Below are 15,094 nucleotides of genomic sequence, written 5' to 3'. Positions count from 1 at the left end.
TTCAAATGAGCTTCGTTAAATAAGAAAGTACTCCCCTTTTAATGAAGCTAATTTATATGGAAATTACACATAATACTGACGATTCAGCGAGAGATTTATCCTCATTGGATGAAGGGGAGGTATTAAAGAAAAAAAAGAGAGGAATAGTGATTTTTTTTCTCCCTCTCGCCTTAGCTGGTCCCTGAACTCTTGCTGCAAGTTTGCTTCTGAAGCACCACCTCAGAGGATTTAGGTCATGTATATGTTTGGGGATACAGCCATTTGTGTGTGTGCGTGTGTGTGCACGCATGTGTGTGTGTGTGTGTGTGTGATGGAGAGTGTGTGTGTGAACTCCTGTCCTTGTGCTGACCCTGCAGAGCTCCAGCCTGCCTCCCTGACTCCCACTGATCCATCATGCTGTCTGATTGCCCAGAGAAAAGCCATTACTCTGAAACAACACAACACATTAGCAGTGAGCTGCAGGTGTCTCTCCTCTGTGCTGTGTTCATACCTCACCATCCATGGATGTCATGTTTAGAGCCCTGTCAGTCAAATTGCACAACAGTGAAGCCGAGGCAGTCTCAAATCAAATATTCACTCCCATATTTGGATAAACACGACAATCAGTTGATCATTTTGTCGAATTAAGTCTGTTTAAGAGTTCTGAGCTGCAGACTGTGTGATAAGACAACGTTTCTGTCTTTCTCACTCTGTCTTGTGATTTATTAATGCAGGTCTGTATGCAGCTATGCCCCTGCAGACTGTTTCTGTCCCTCAGGCAAAAAGCTCAGCGTTGCCCCCTGGTGGTAATTAGCCACAAAGTTGGATTTGTCCAATATTTCCTCATGTCTCCTGACACCACCCCCATAGGAAGCACAGATGAAAAATGTTCAAAATCCAGCAGGTTTTCAAATATATCCGTAAGTGAAATAGGTGGAAAGGTGTAATGCAGTAGGTGAGAGGAAAAAAAACAATATCTGCTTCATGTCTCTGTTTCGTCACTGACATTTCAACTGCCTGTTCAACTCAGGAGTGGATAATTATCTACAGCTTTCATAATTCACGGTGCACTTTGATACTGCAATGTTTTCACATGCATTTTGTTGTTTTTTGTTTTTTTTTTACATGGAGTTTCCATTGAGATTCAATCTGTGGGCTGCATGTTAAATAACATGTTCAACAAGTGTGCGTGTAATGAATAAAAGCTTTATTCAAACATGAAATAAAAAAATAGTGACGAGGAGAAATGATCACAAGAATTTGCATAAATATATACCATCAGAGCAGTTCAGAGACGACATAATCTAAAAGGAAATATATTGCAACATCTATAAACAAGCAGCAAAATAAAGACAAATCAAGAACAATGCAAGATGAATTAATAGAATACACTGTGTCTTTGCTGGGCAGGTCTCCTTTTTTTTTAAGTCGTCTCAAATGCATTAATGATTGTTGCCACCTAGAGGTTGCTCATACAGTTGAATCATTGCAGTCTTTTTTTTTTTAGTTTTTATAAAATGCACACAGTTTGAACTTGAGCAACTTGAATTTGTAACTCATTAAGAATCAATGCAGAAACAGCCCAAGTGAGCAGTGTTATGGTGCTCTGACATAATGCATATTATGCAAAAAGAAAAGTGCATTCCTGTGGGATTATACAGGCTATTGTGTCTCAAAGCGAGAGGGGCTGTGAACTGCAGAGCAGCTCATGTTTCAGAGCCTAAAACTGATTGTTGACATCTGATGAGCAAGAAACGCTCACAGATGGCTTCAATCTGCAGAATTTTACATCTGCGCCTGCAATCACAGGTACTGAAAAACACCTGCAGGACTGGAAGAAATAAAACGCCATACTGACCATTTGCTCCCCTGTTTATATATTTAAACTTGTGTGTGGATGAGTAGAGTCACTTCACTGTCATGAAACATGTGAGAGCTGCAGTGTACACCTGCAGCCTAGTGTTACACAACTGAGTTCACTTTGCTCTAATAAGGCCATGAAGTTAAATAAAACCATCGGGCTAAATAAATGTTAACACTCATACCACAACGTATATCCACGCTAACAGTTCGGCAAGCTTCATTCTTATATAAAAAACATATTAATATGGATGCAAAACAAATATTCACACGTGTGCACTGAACAACAGTGAATTTCAACAGTTTCCCCCTCTATAAAAATAGCTTAAAAATCTGACACATATTTTAGTACAGTGTAGGGTTAAGTCAGTTTTTTTTCTCTTTTACATCTGAGACAGTTTAATAACAGGCTGGTACATAAGTCCTCTGCTCCTCCTTCCCTCCTATGACACTGCCATACACAGACGATGGGCTTTAAAGACCGCCAAAGTCCCAATAAGGAGCGCTAAAGGGAGCAAAAATGAATGGCATCTTCAGCTCATCCCTGCTCTGGACTAAAGACTCCGAGCTCCAACTGTCTGCAGACAGGTAGCACAGTCTTTTCTGCACGGAGCTTCACATGCACAGTGGTTTAGAGCAAGACTCCGCGTCCAGGCAAGGAGTGTGTGCGGCCAACAGTACAATACATGCGCTCCATAGCAATGTCAGGATCATTGAAAAGGTGAAGCAGGGAGGACAAAACATGCCACACTTGGCGAAATCACAGAATCTCTCTCACACTGGGAAAAAAATGGGGCGTCTGAGGGGCGGAGACAGTGAACACATAAGCATTTAGTTACCTATAGAACACACACTGATCCACACTCACACACACAGAAGCGTGTTGGGAGCTGAGAAGGTAAGTAAAGGATAAGATCGTGAAATCCAACAAACGGGGCAGGAGTCAATGAACAGATTGTCACATTTCATGCTCTGCACACAGGCAATAATTATTTTACGAGACAAGCAATAAACATCGTTGTCATCACCATCATCACCATCATTCACGCCCAGTTAACCCACATACACAGTAGGCAAAAACAACACGCACGAGTAAGTGCACAGGCATACAAACACACCTCCCATTGCACCATGGGATGTAACTTATAGTGTAAGTGGTGGGTAGCTTGTCCCCTGATACCCAAAGTGAACGGAGAAGGCAAACACAAGCAGAAAGAGTGATACAAACCACTGACATCATAAGGACACTTGAAGAAAGATTGTATTGTTTGGATTAACTAAACGCAGTTGCTATGTACCGCTGTGTTTGCTGGTTATAGCTCATCAAAGCATAGAAAATAATCTGTAGTATATGGCAAAAATAAATAACTCAAACCTCTTGCAGCAGTTGTAAAAAGGCCACTGAATGCTTGTGTGTGTGTGCGTGTGTGTTTGTGTGTGTGTGAGAGAGAGATGCAAACTCAACAGCACAGAGTAGGAAACTAGCCATAACTAGCCTTAAACCATCATGCATTGACATTACCATAAAAAAGACTGAATCGCAGCCTCTTGCTCAAGTTTCCAATCATGCTGATATTAAGATTTCACTGTATGCATACAGTACAGCATCACAGGTTACAGTGCAGCTTCCTCTTGGTAAGACACCAAACCTGGACGAGCCCCGGTAACAGGGTGATTACCAGGCTGAGTGATAAAAGCAAACAATAATACAAAAAGTGCCTCAATCCGGTTTATGTGTTGGATTTCAAAGGCCGAGGCTGTCAAATAATGGCAGTAAATGATCAAGGAGTTAGGTGCAAGCTTCAGTTTTCTGGCTTTACCAAAGACCTAAATAGCACAAATATTCCTCTGGAGAAATTCATTTTTTGGATCTTTTTCCTGACAATAGCAACATATCCAAGTGCTGTCTTGCAGAAAGAGAAAGGCTTTCTTTGGGGGATTTGAGCCAGTGGCCTGTTTTGCAAGTGTAACTGAACAAGACCCAAACTTAAAATAACACCCCATAAAGTTCATCTGTACATCAACACTTAATATTAAGTTGCCCTGAAGTCAGAATTCGCTTTTTAAGTTACCATGACTGTTTCAAATTAGTTGAAGAGCAGTTTAAAAGTACCCGCCGAGTGATCGTAGTTTTACACACAAGGACACTTTGAAATCTATCCTGTTAAAGCATCAAACTCATCCTGCCAACGTCCCATCTGCACAGAACCCAAATTAGCAATCAACATTTCTAGCAGACAGTAACACTGAACTTTTTCAAAAAAGGAGTTTCAACCCCAAAAGGACAGTTGTAAGGTAAGGTTTCTTAGTGCGCTTAAACATGTGTTTTGGAGAGTAGTAGACAAGATTTTGAAGTTGTGTAAAGACATTATGTCAGAACTCCCTCACTCAGTTTTTTATTCTCCGCCCAGTTCTTCCGTCTCTACGAAGCTTTGGCTTTTCTCGCCCGTGGTGATGTTTTATCCTCGGACTTCACAACCCCGTTGGCAGCACCCCCTGACAAGAAGAGTGGTTAGAAACACTCCTGATGAAGGCGATTTCGGGTATATGTGTTCAACAATGAGAAAAAAAATCTGAAATGAGTAAATGAGACCATAACCGAAACACAAAATCAGGCATTTTTGGATCGTACAGTTCTGGGGACTCCCTGAGAGGAACTGCCTACTGAGGAGTTCAATCAAAAACTATATAACTTTAAGGGCTTTTTTTCTTTATCTTTTTTTATTTACACTGAAGTGACATACTGTAATGAACAGACATGAATGGAGCCTTCAGTCTCTACTCTGCAATAATTTCTTCCGGACTTGTGCATGTTTTCTAAAAGCTGACAGATTCGAACTAAACTGAGCAGTACCACCGGAGACTGAGGAGGGCAGTGTGGCCTAGTTCAAGCTCGACACGACTGAAGGACACGACGAAGACATTTAAAACATGGCGTAATGGAACGAATCTGTCATAGAATTCTCCATCCACATGTTGCGACGTATTTAATGGTCTCACAGTTCACTTCGTCTAAAAGGCAGCCTCTGTTAAAAAGGTGGCTTATTACGACCTCCTCCACCGTGCTCTAGTGCTATGTATTGGCTGTATCGATGCCAAAATAGAGGGCACATGAAAGTATGAGGGCAGGTTTGAAACAGACTTATCTATTTTTGTACGTAAAGGGAGTATAAATGATCCCTAAGCAGGCCAGCGGTTGGTACAGCAACGTCACTTTCACTATGATGAGTCAAAATCGCTTTGTATTTTAGGGATTTTATACATTTATTTCAATTTATACACCCTATCTTTATTAATATTGTCTCAGTGGGTTTTATTTTCCATGTTATGCTATGCTTTCTGTGCATTCTATTTTTATCCTTATTTTTATCTAACTTTCACTAGTATTATCAAGTGGGTTTTATCCATGTGATGCATTATTATCTTATTTTTACATGCTGGTTTTATTATTTTTTTATGTCTTTTCATGTGAAGCATATTTGAACAATTATTATTATTATTATTACTATTACTAATACCAATACTATTATTTTTATTATTCTTATTATTATTATTATTTCCGTCTTCACATAGATGTTAGACTTCAATGTTGATGCATTTGTCAATGTTTTCTTCAGTTTTGGTGTTTTGTGTTGTCTGTTCTTTACAAAGCTAACAGTTTTTTTTAATTATGCTAACTGGTGCTACACTGGCTGTGATCCATGAACTGATAAAGAGAACTGGTTCCTGCGCTGGAGACTGGGGACGTTCACTCCTATGAAAGTTGCTCAGTGGCACAAAAGCCACAGAAGTTTAACTGCAGCATATAAATTTACCAGGATGATTGGCATTGCTTTCACGCTGTGTGGCCCACAGAGTAGGCACTCTGAAGACTTTGCCTGTGGAGCTACCTCCAGTTTATCCCTCTGCCATGTAAGTCAATGACAAAAGTCTTTTTAGACAACATAGCATCATGTGATTGCTGAATTACACTACGAAAATGGGCTTCAAGGCCTTGTTCACTTTCTGGTTTCTGTGTTTGACCAGTCAGCCTACACTTACGATGTCTGCACCAATCAAAGCACACTTAGATCACTCCTGCATCCTCTTGTGTAAAGTACCTTCTCTAAAATAGGAGCTACAAAACAGAATTTCGAGAACTATCAGCTTTCCTAATCCTTGCAGTGCAGACACAACTAAAAGGGGGCTTCTTAAAACTATATAAAAAAAAAAGTTTCTTAGATCCAAAAACACTTATTATGTGTCTTTGGTTGGCTGAGCAGTTATTGAGGTTGTTGAACACTCACCCCTTGCAGGCTCCCTTTTGTGAGGCTTGCTCTTTGGGCTGACCGCCTTCTTCTTCGAGGCCTGGTTCTGGCTGTGTTCCCTCCACTTTTTCAACTGGAAGTTAATGAATTTCCACATCATCCAAGCCTGCGTCAGGCAGATAGCTGCCAGACAAGTCATCCTGAGGGGAGCAGAGGACACATTTCAAGAGCTATAAAAGTCAAGGTGATTTAACTTGCGAACAGGAAAACAAAACTTTGGCCATTTTTTAAATTTCACATTGTGAGACATTCAGGGCTCTTCCTGTCAGTTGCCATCTGGACTTGCCTTATGGTGAGCACATTGAAATTGCCTTCTGCCAGGGAAAAGCCCTGGTTTTCTGTACGGGGCAGCCCGAAGCCAAACGTCAGAACTGAGAGTGTGAGGGTGAGGAGGCGGGCGATGACAAACAGTAGCGCCCACAGCGTAAAACTGTAAAAGGAGAAAACAGATTCAGGTGGTTCTGATCAAGAAGGCACAGTATGCCCAATGCAAACATGTTTGTTAATGAATAAAAGCAATACCCCTTCTGCTTGTTCTCATCGCTGAAGTAGAAGAGGCGTGAAGCGTGGAACAGGAGCTCTACCAGGTAGTGAGGGACCAGCAACACCAGGCCCAGACGGTGGAGGCTAAACGGAAACCGAGAGACAGAGACGGCGCCACAAAGTTAACTCATCACATCAAAAGAAAGGAGACAACAGTGAACACTATCAACGAATAACTCTTCTTTGAGAACATGGCTGTGAGCCAGGAAATATAACACCTTCTTTATTTCCTTTTTTTCCCCAAAAATGCATTGTTATCACATCCACAGGCAATACAAATGGACATGCAAGCAGTGAAAAAAGGTATTTTTCAAAGCCAAGAATGCAAAAAACTTCTAAAAATATAATCTCTGCCTAGTTTTCATTTAGATTGACTCATAGTCTATTTATTTTCATTTTTATGACAAAAGAGACATAACGTAACTATATCAAGAGAGGTGAGGTACAAGGAAAATAAATAAATTAAAATAAAATAAAATGCTTGCAGCTGTTTGGCTTGACATTGCACGCGTTACAGTAAAGTATTTGGACATGGAAGAGAATACCAAAAAGAAAAAATGAATATAAAGTTGAGGATGTTCCTTCAATTTATTATCGTAACAAAATCAGGTTTCAGAGGTTTGAATTACTGCATATAATTTTTCTCAGTGTTGTATAAGGATCTCCATCTTTAAGTTAAAAAAGAAAATATCCTTTTAGGATATACACCTCTTTCACATCCCCACATTGTATTTTTTTAATCAGTGGTGTTTGAGGAGAGCAGAATTGCACATGGAAGCGGCTCAAGTCAGCTGACCTCAATTTGCCTTCAAATATGCAATAAAGTTAAGTCCAATAAGCTGATAACTGAGCTGAACTACTTTCACTCCATAAACTTACAGATACAGTGTATTAGCTTAGTGTCGTGTCTGAGTGGTAAATCACATTAAGATGTACTGCTTCTACAGTCATGCACTTTCCTGCATTAGCTACACGTAACACATTTTCACCCAGAAAAGAGTTAAAACTGTTTTCTTAGGCTGTTTAACTTAGATCTTTATGAGAGATAAACCTAGAATGTGCCTCTTCAGTTCATACTCTGAGGATATGCTCACAAAAAATATAATTATTTCACTCACTTTAAGACATAGGCACCAGTGATGTGGACAACATAAAGGCAAATGTAATAGAGCTGACGGGGGATGTCCTCCTGTGGAAATAAAACAAAGCAGCAGAGAGTTAAAGTTAGTCACAGCAGCAGTATAAACTAACACAAACATTACAGTTTGCTGAAAAGGATGACAAAATATTTTTATGTTGTTTTTTTAAGTTTGGATAGAAATATCTGTAGATTTTAGTCATTTTATTTATTGTATGGAGGAGCATTTTTGAGGAGCAATTATTTTCTTTAAAGTCTGCAACTGTTAAAACACAGCCAGGACTCATTAACCACCCTTTTAGCTCTGACACTGTGATACATTTTCTTTGCAAATGAAGTCTCACCATCTGCTTTACTCTAAAAGAATGTATGTGCACAAACATAAACAAAATAGTTACACACACACACACACACACACACACACACACACACACACACACACACACGAACATGCATTATCCTGCAAATCTAAAATGAAAATGCTTTTTCAGTGGAAAAGTGGGGTAATGATAAGCGATAGCTTCTCCATGCTAATTCCACCAAGAAAAAACAAACACTGCACTCATATGTTCGCAGAGGTCAATACACAAAAACCTCCTCAACACTTCATCTGTTAGGATGATATTGTTATAGAGTGCTGCGGGGATGACTTTTTTTCTTTTTTTGTTGGCTAACCTGACAGTTAGGATCGCCCCGTTTCCTTCTACAAAACCCTGAATTAGTGCAGAAAATAAGCTCTGTGGCAAACAAACATTTCTGATACTTACATGTTATGTTTTAAGTGAAAAGCTGACGTTAGGCTATAAACAGACTACATCACGGTCACATGACTTTGTCGCCACCACAACAAGGCTGTAACGCCGTGTACGACATGTTGATGTTCTTCAGTCTCATTTAGCCACTTGTAAGCAACCCCCTTTTTATGGCACGTAAAAGCTTCAAAATTTCAAGTGAACATTCAAAACATGAAAATCTCTTCAACTTCTATCAACCACAGACCTTATATTAGGCATCTAATCAAAAACCCATTAAAAAAAACCTGCTGGGAGCTGGAAGTGCTAACATGTTAACTCATTTCCACGTTTTAGGACTCATTCCTGCAGCACTCGATATGGTTGCAAAACCCAAATTAAAGCTGACATCATTTTCTTTCACTTGAGCCAATGTGCTGCCTCATATCTGCAATACAAGATCACTGGTTTACATACGTAAGTTGCGTTCAGCATTTTTGAAATGATCCTTACCTTGCGTACTTTCTGAAAGTACAGCTCGGGGAGTGCATGGAGCCAATAGGCAATTTGGCAAATGTAGAAGAACTTGACCTGAAAACTAGACAGACGATTGGTTGTGCAGAGATGAGAGTCTGGATGTATCGGCTCGGACAGAAGTTATATCATATTAATATACAATAGATAATGTTGAGCATGGTGCGCTGTTTTGTAACTTCTACTTAAAACACAATGACATGCGCAACAGTAAAAAAGTAAGAAACACATGGGAAAGAAGCAGCCTGATATTGCAACTTGGAATAAAGTGTTTTGCTTAGAATTTTCTTGAATAAAAAAACAACTTGTAAAATTTGAGCATATGATGCATTGGAGTATAGAAATCTTAACTTACACCATGTGAGTGTGTGGGTACCCCTCCCATAAGAAAGTAGGATTTGTTGCAAAGTCCTCCTGTGAGATAAAAAGAGACACGACGTAAGATGAAGCCTAATGCAGACTGGGACAGTGTGTCTCTGTGACTCCTGACCCTCGTACCGCTGTCAGGATGCTGCAGCCCCAGATGAAGGAGAACAGGTAGAACGCTGCGAGCTGTCCAGACTCGTTGAACTTGCTGTGTTTGGTTTTGGACAGGTGCAACCTCCTGTTCATTTTCTGAAATTAAACAAAATATAACACAAAGTGAAGACATTTATATATAACGTCAACACAGGGGACATTTAGCTCCTTCCCTATATGAGTCACTTTTTTCAGTTACTCTGTACTCAGATAGACAAATGTCCAGTACTTTATTTATGAGGTTAAAGGGAGAGTTCAGCCCAAAATAAAAAATACATATTTGTCCTCCCACCTGTAGTGCTATTCATCAATCTAGAGTGTTTTGTTGTGAGTTGACAAGTGTTGAAGTATCAGCTAAACAGATAAACAGACAGATGTCTGTCTTCTCTCAAATATAATGGAACTGGATGCTAATTAATTTGGAAAACTCAACAGCAATGTCTCTTTCCAGAAATCATGACAGATAATAATCGACAGACCTTGTTGTGAGCCGTTTCATGTGGAACTATTATTATTTTCTTTCTACTGAACTACGCCCGCCGACTGCATCACCGAGCAGAAGGGAGAACGCATCTACCGCTTGCTTAACTAGCATCAGTGAGCTCACTAACATTATAGCTCAGCTGAAGAGGACCCACTAACGTTTACATCTCACACAAGAGTCCATTGTCCACGAGGAAATGTAAATGCTCCTTTCTGATGTGATACGGTTGGTGGGTGTAGTTCAGTAGAAAGAAAATAGTTCCTACATGACACTGCTCACTGATTTATCTTGAGTAACCAGGTCATGATTTCTGCAAAGAGACACTGCTGTAGAGTTTTTCAAATGTATTTTTTGGAGCACCACAGGCTGTCTAGTACTGTTTTACTGGAGACAAGGCAAACATCTCTACGGCTGATATCTCCAATACTCTACAACTCACACCAAAACTATCTAGACTGATGAATAGCACTACAGGTAAGAGGAAAAATATGTATTTTTGATTTGGAGGTGAACTGTCCTATTAAACATATCACACTGCCAGTTACTGAGCTAAAACTGCCACAGCTCTATTAATTGCAACACCTCGGCCAAGAGACTATGGATGAAAAACAGCCTCCTGGCTGAGTCTGGCATTTTTATTCTTTATGTATTTATGAATTTACACTGTCCCTTTTAAATAAATTAAACATAATCATAAACAGAGCTGCTGTCCAAATCTTCCACTTTCCCTTTTGCACAATTGTTGTAATTGTTATAAAGGATAGCTTCACATTTTTTTGAGTCTGTCCTCAGTCTGGGCGGCTCAGGAAATAGAGCAAGTCTTCTGTTAATTGCAGGGTTGGTGTTTTAATCTTCCACTCCATGTGCCAAAGCACCCTTGAGCAAGACACTGAACCCCAAACTGAATGTACTTTTTACACAGAATTAGGATTTTGTCCCGTCTCTTAAACTCTACGTGCATTAGGAGCAGCCAGTATGAACAGGAGGAATAATACAGGAAGTGCAATCTGTTTTGATGGGAACACTCACCGCTGTTTTCAGACAGACGTGATAAAGTGGGATTCTATCCTTTAAGAGAAGCAGATGTCTTGTTGAATGTGGTCCACAAAAGCTTTTATTTTTTAAATCAAAATATAGAAAAATATTTTTATAATGGTGATATTCCACTGGGAACTGCCAAATAAGTCAAAATTTGTCAGGAGAAACAGTTATTAAGATTTAGTGCACATTCAGCTGGAAGGATTGGACCTGATTACCTACAAACAGCTATCCAAACTTTAGCCATGGACAAGAACAGAGCCAACACACAAGGCGTTATTTAATGCTTTTGAAATGAAAAACTAGATGGACGCATCTGAAAGTCTGCAAGCTGTCAAATTAAGAGGCGAGGAGATTCCTCAGCACAGTTTCTGTTTCCTTCATGCTGTGTTTCTATGCGTAAGTAAAAAGATCAAAATAAAACGCAGCGGTGCACAAACAACAACAAATATCATGAGCTAGTACAATGGCTGTTGAGTTTGGATATTAATGTACTCACGTCGAGAATATATTCTTGTATCAAGGCATGAAGGATGACTGCAATAAGCAGGTAGAAAAACACAGTGGCCACATCTTTAGGGCCGTACTGGTAAAGGTTCACTGGATCACTCTTCTCATCTGCAAAAAAAGAGAAACACAAAGTTAGACCATTAATGCCTAAACAAAGTCTTAAGAAGTACAGATGAAGTGCTGAGCATTTATTGAGAAATCAGATCAAGTTAAATTGAGTTATCTTAAAGGTGTACTATGCAGGATTGTTGGTTACTGTTTGTAAACACACTTACCAGCAAAAGTGAAAGTGAAAGCCAACCACAGGCGATTGACCTCTCTATCTATCTATCTATCTCATTAGCATTTTTTCGGTGCTGCATCTCTTTGATGCCTGCTGCTTACAGTATGGCACCTGGTCACTACCTTTTTATAAACCTCACCTGAGAACTGTGGAGGTACATGCTCATGAACATACCAAATACAGAAAATAAGAAAACACAGAAAGAAAGGCAAAGTCTTTGCAGATAAATGCACCGCTGCACATTTCTAGTGGGTCATAAGTGGATGGCCTAGAGGGATTACTTCTTAATGAGGCTATACATTGATTTTTTTAGGAAAATCCTGCATAGTTTATCTTCAAAAATACTGAAATGAAGACTAGAAGTTCAAACTTCAGCTCACCAAGAACTTGTGTTACGTTATACTGGACTGTAATGAACATGATGGCAAACTTGGCTGTGACCTGGAACAGAAAGAAAGAAACAGGATCAATGGATTGATTCTGAGTCAGAGGAAAGAGTCGGCCATTGTCCACAGACGCATTTCATACAAAGGAAGCCAAGCCTTAAATATTTCAGTGAACCTTTCTCTCAGGTGTGAAACCTGGTGTACATACTCAGAATGTCTTAAAGGACCTATATTGTAGAAATCAGATTTCCAATTCATTTTTTAATTACAAAGCAGGTAAAGGTGCTATATGAAAAAATGTGAAAGTATCAAAATGCTCAATCCACAGAGAAATGCACACAGTCTGAATTCAGAAACTGCCTTTAAATGAGCCGTCAGGACTTCTGTGAATTTGTGATGTCACAAAAGTAAACATGGACTCCAGATGTTGTCTAGCGATGCAATTCCAGTGAAATTATTGATCCGTCTACAAAGTTAGACATCTATAGTGCTGCTAGAGTCATTTCCCTGGCTGCAATACAGAACCCCAGTAATGAGCCCTAAAACCTGGCAATTCATTAGCATTTCAGCACTCCGGGTTCCCTCGTCTCATAGTCAGCAGGTTTTTTGAATAGGTTTGAACCTGCTAATGTTTCGTCCATCCGTCTCCATGCTTCTTGGAATGTCATCACAAGAGGAGACATCACATAACAACACTGAGTGGAAATGCAGCCATCTTGCAATTGTGTTTTATGGACATTTTGAAAATATCGCTTAAGTTTTGTGCAAATCTGTAATGGAAACCCGCCAAATGAACAATCAGAGCAGACTGGGCTTTTTTAGGTGGTCGGCTTAAAGAGACAGGTGCTAGAACGGAGTATTTCAGACAGAGAGTGAATACATACATATATATATTTAGACAGACAGCATGAGAAATACAATGTTTTTTTGACTATGAAAGCATGTAAACATGGTCTGGTAGAGACCCAAATTAAAAGACTGAACCTGAAAATGTTTGACCTTTACTGCTGCATTTAGTCTGAGAAATGTAGTCATCAGTTCATGCACGTTACAGGTGAGGAGTGCTGTGTCAGTGCAGGATCCTGAATTCACTGAGTCCTATAACTGGGGTCTGGGGACCTCCAGGGGCTGACTGCAGGGGTTCCCAGGGGTCTGTAGCAAAAATGAAGTATATTCAAAGTTCACCACCACTGCCATAATAAGTCATTGTGTCCAGATGAGCGTCAGCTTCCCTTTGAGCTAATCATTTTGAGCTTATAAAATCATCTTTATCTACACAAGTAAAGGTTGACTGAGACAAAATCTGTTCAATTTTCAGAATATTTTCAGTCTGGTGGCTGGCTTTGGGTGGGGACAGGTCTGTATATTGTTTCATTCAAACATGGCAATCAAATGTGTAGCATACTGCAGACATTTAGCCTAACTATTTTGCTGCCAAAGGCCACATACATGTATTGATTTCATACGGAGGCTATGGATTAGCCGGCTGGTTAAAATGACCTGTTAGCAGTGGCAGTGGGCCTCCTCACCATCTTCTTTGGCAATCAGAGAGACACATGAGAAGGGAAGGAGAGAGACACGCTAGCGCCCTGCCCCTGGAGGTCTGCTGTCATGTCAGCTAACAGTTAGCAGCTAACAGCACTAGCTCCTGTCCAAACACACAGTACCTCGAACATCAGGCCGAGGAGGATAATCATGGCCAAACACGACACCATGTCGGCGTGATTCTGGATCACAAACTCGTGGCTGAGCACCGGCGGGCTCTTGTTCTTCTTGCGGAACCCCATGGCTCACCGACGCGGCTCTCCCTGCTCGGGCTCCGGGGCTGCTGGGGCTGGAGGAGCTAGCTGTCCCCCCCGCTGCACGGCTGCCGTTGGCCTGCGCGTCCCAACGGCTGGATGTTTGCTGGTCGCTCCGCTGCAGTCCGTCCGTACACACCGTGAACCGCTGCCCGTGTGTTTAAAAACAGTCATGAAGATGCATCGCACCAGACCAAACACTACAGTACAACACCCACTTTTTTTCCCCCTGCCTGGTAAAGTCAGATGACGGGCCCTCCCACTTCAGAGCCCCATTCATGAACCGCCCAGTGTCATTGACGTAGAAGGAGAGCCCTGGCCCGTGCTGCATTCATGGACTCCCATATTTCCCAAACCACTAACAGGACGGATAGGTAAATACAGCGGTGACCTACCCGTGAAATTACTTCTTAAATATAATATTTAATTTAGATGTGAATAGCAGTACTTTCTGTAATACAGAATATTGTTATATTTTTTGATTTGTCTTTGGGGAGGGATATTCAACCATACTTGCCAAACCTCCAGACTCCCGTTTTTCACCGCCCTCTCCCGGTGTCCTCACATTTTCCCCGTAGAGTGACATACTCCTTATTTAACTACATTTATACAGGTTGTTGCCTATTTGTGCCAGAATGACCTACTCCACATATACCTAAATTTATTCAGGTTGTAGTCTATTCTGATATATATTTGTACCTGATAGAATTACCTACTTCACATTTAATCACTAAATATTTAGAACAGCCAAAATAAACATTTATAGTTATAGCCATATATTTTGACAATATAATAACAACAACAACAACAACAACAACAACAACAATAATAATAATAATAATAATNTCACATTTAATCACTAAATATTTAGAACAGCCAAAATAAACATTTATAGTTATAGCCATATATTTTGACAATATAATAACAACAAGAACAACAACAACAACAGACCAGTGATGAATACACATTTTTATAACAGCCAA

At 40.2% G+C, this 15,094-nt stretch overlaps 1 protein-coding gene across 1 annotated transcript; it reads right to left on the bottom strand.

Moving 5' to 3' along the window:
• Positions 1–1,163: 1,163 nt before the first annotated feature.
• On the bottom strand, positions 1,164–14,358 carry zgc:113278 (Translocating chain-associated membrane protein 1-like 1-like). Its single transcript, XM_042491722.1, has 11 exons — positions 13,980–14,358; positions 12,307–12,367; positions 11,633–11,751; positions 9,591–9,707; positions 9,448–9,506; positions 9,072–9,156; positions 7,808–7,878; positions 6,669–6,773; positions 6,433–6,576; positions 6,126–6,286; positions 1,164–4,335 (listed from the first exon to the last, which is right to left on the bottom strand). The coding sequence occupies exons 1-11, from the start codon at positions 14,097–14,099 to the stop codon at positions 4,262–4,264; spliced, it is 1,116 nt and encodes a 371-aa protein (XP_042347656.1). The 5' UTR covers positions 14,100–14,358; the 3' UTR covers positions 1,164–4,261.
• Between the last annotated feature and the right edge of the window lie 736 nt (positions 14,359–15,094).

Source organism: Plectropomus leopardus, chromosome 8, assembly GCF_008729295.1.
Source record: "Plectropomus leopardus isolate mb chromosome 8, YSFRI_Pleo_2.0, whole genome shotgun sequence".
In the NCBI taxonomy this organism is placed as follows: domain Eukaryota; kingdom Metazoa; phylum Chordata; class Actinopteri; order Perciformes; family Serranidae; genus Plectropomus; species Plectropomus leopardus.
This window is presented reverse-complemented; position numbering and strand designations above follow the sequence as displayed.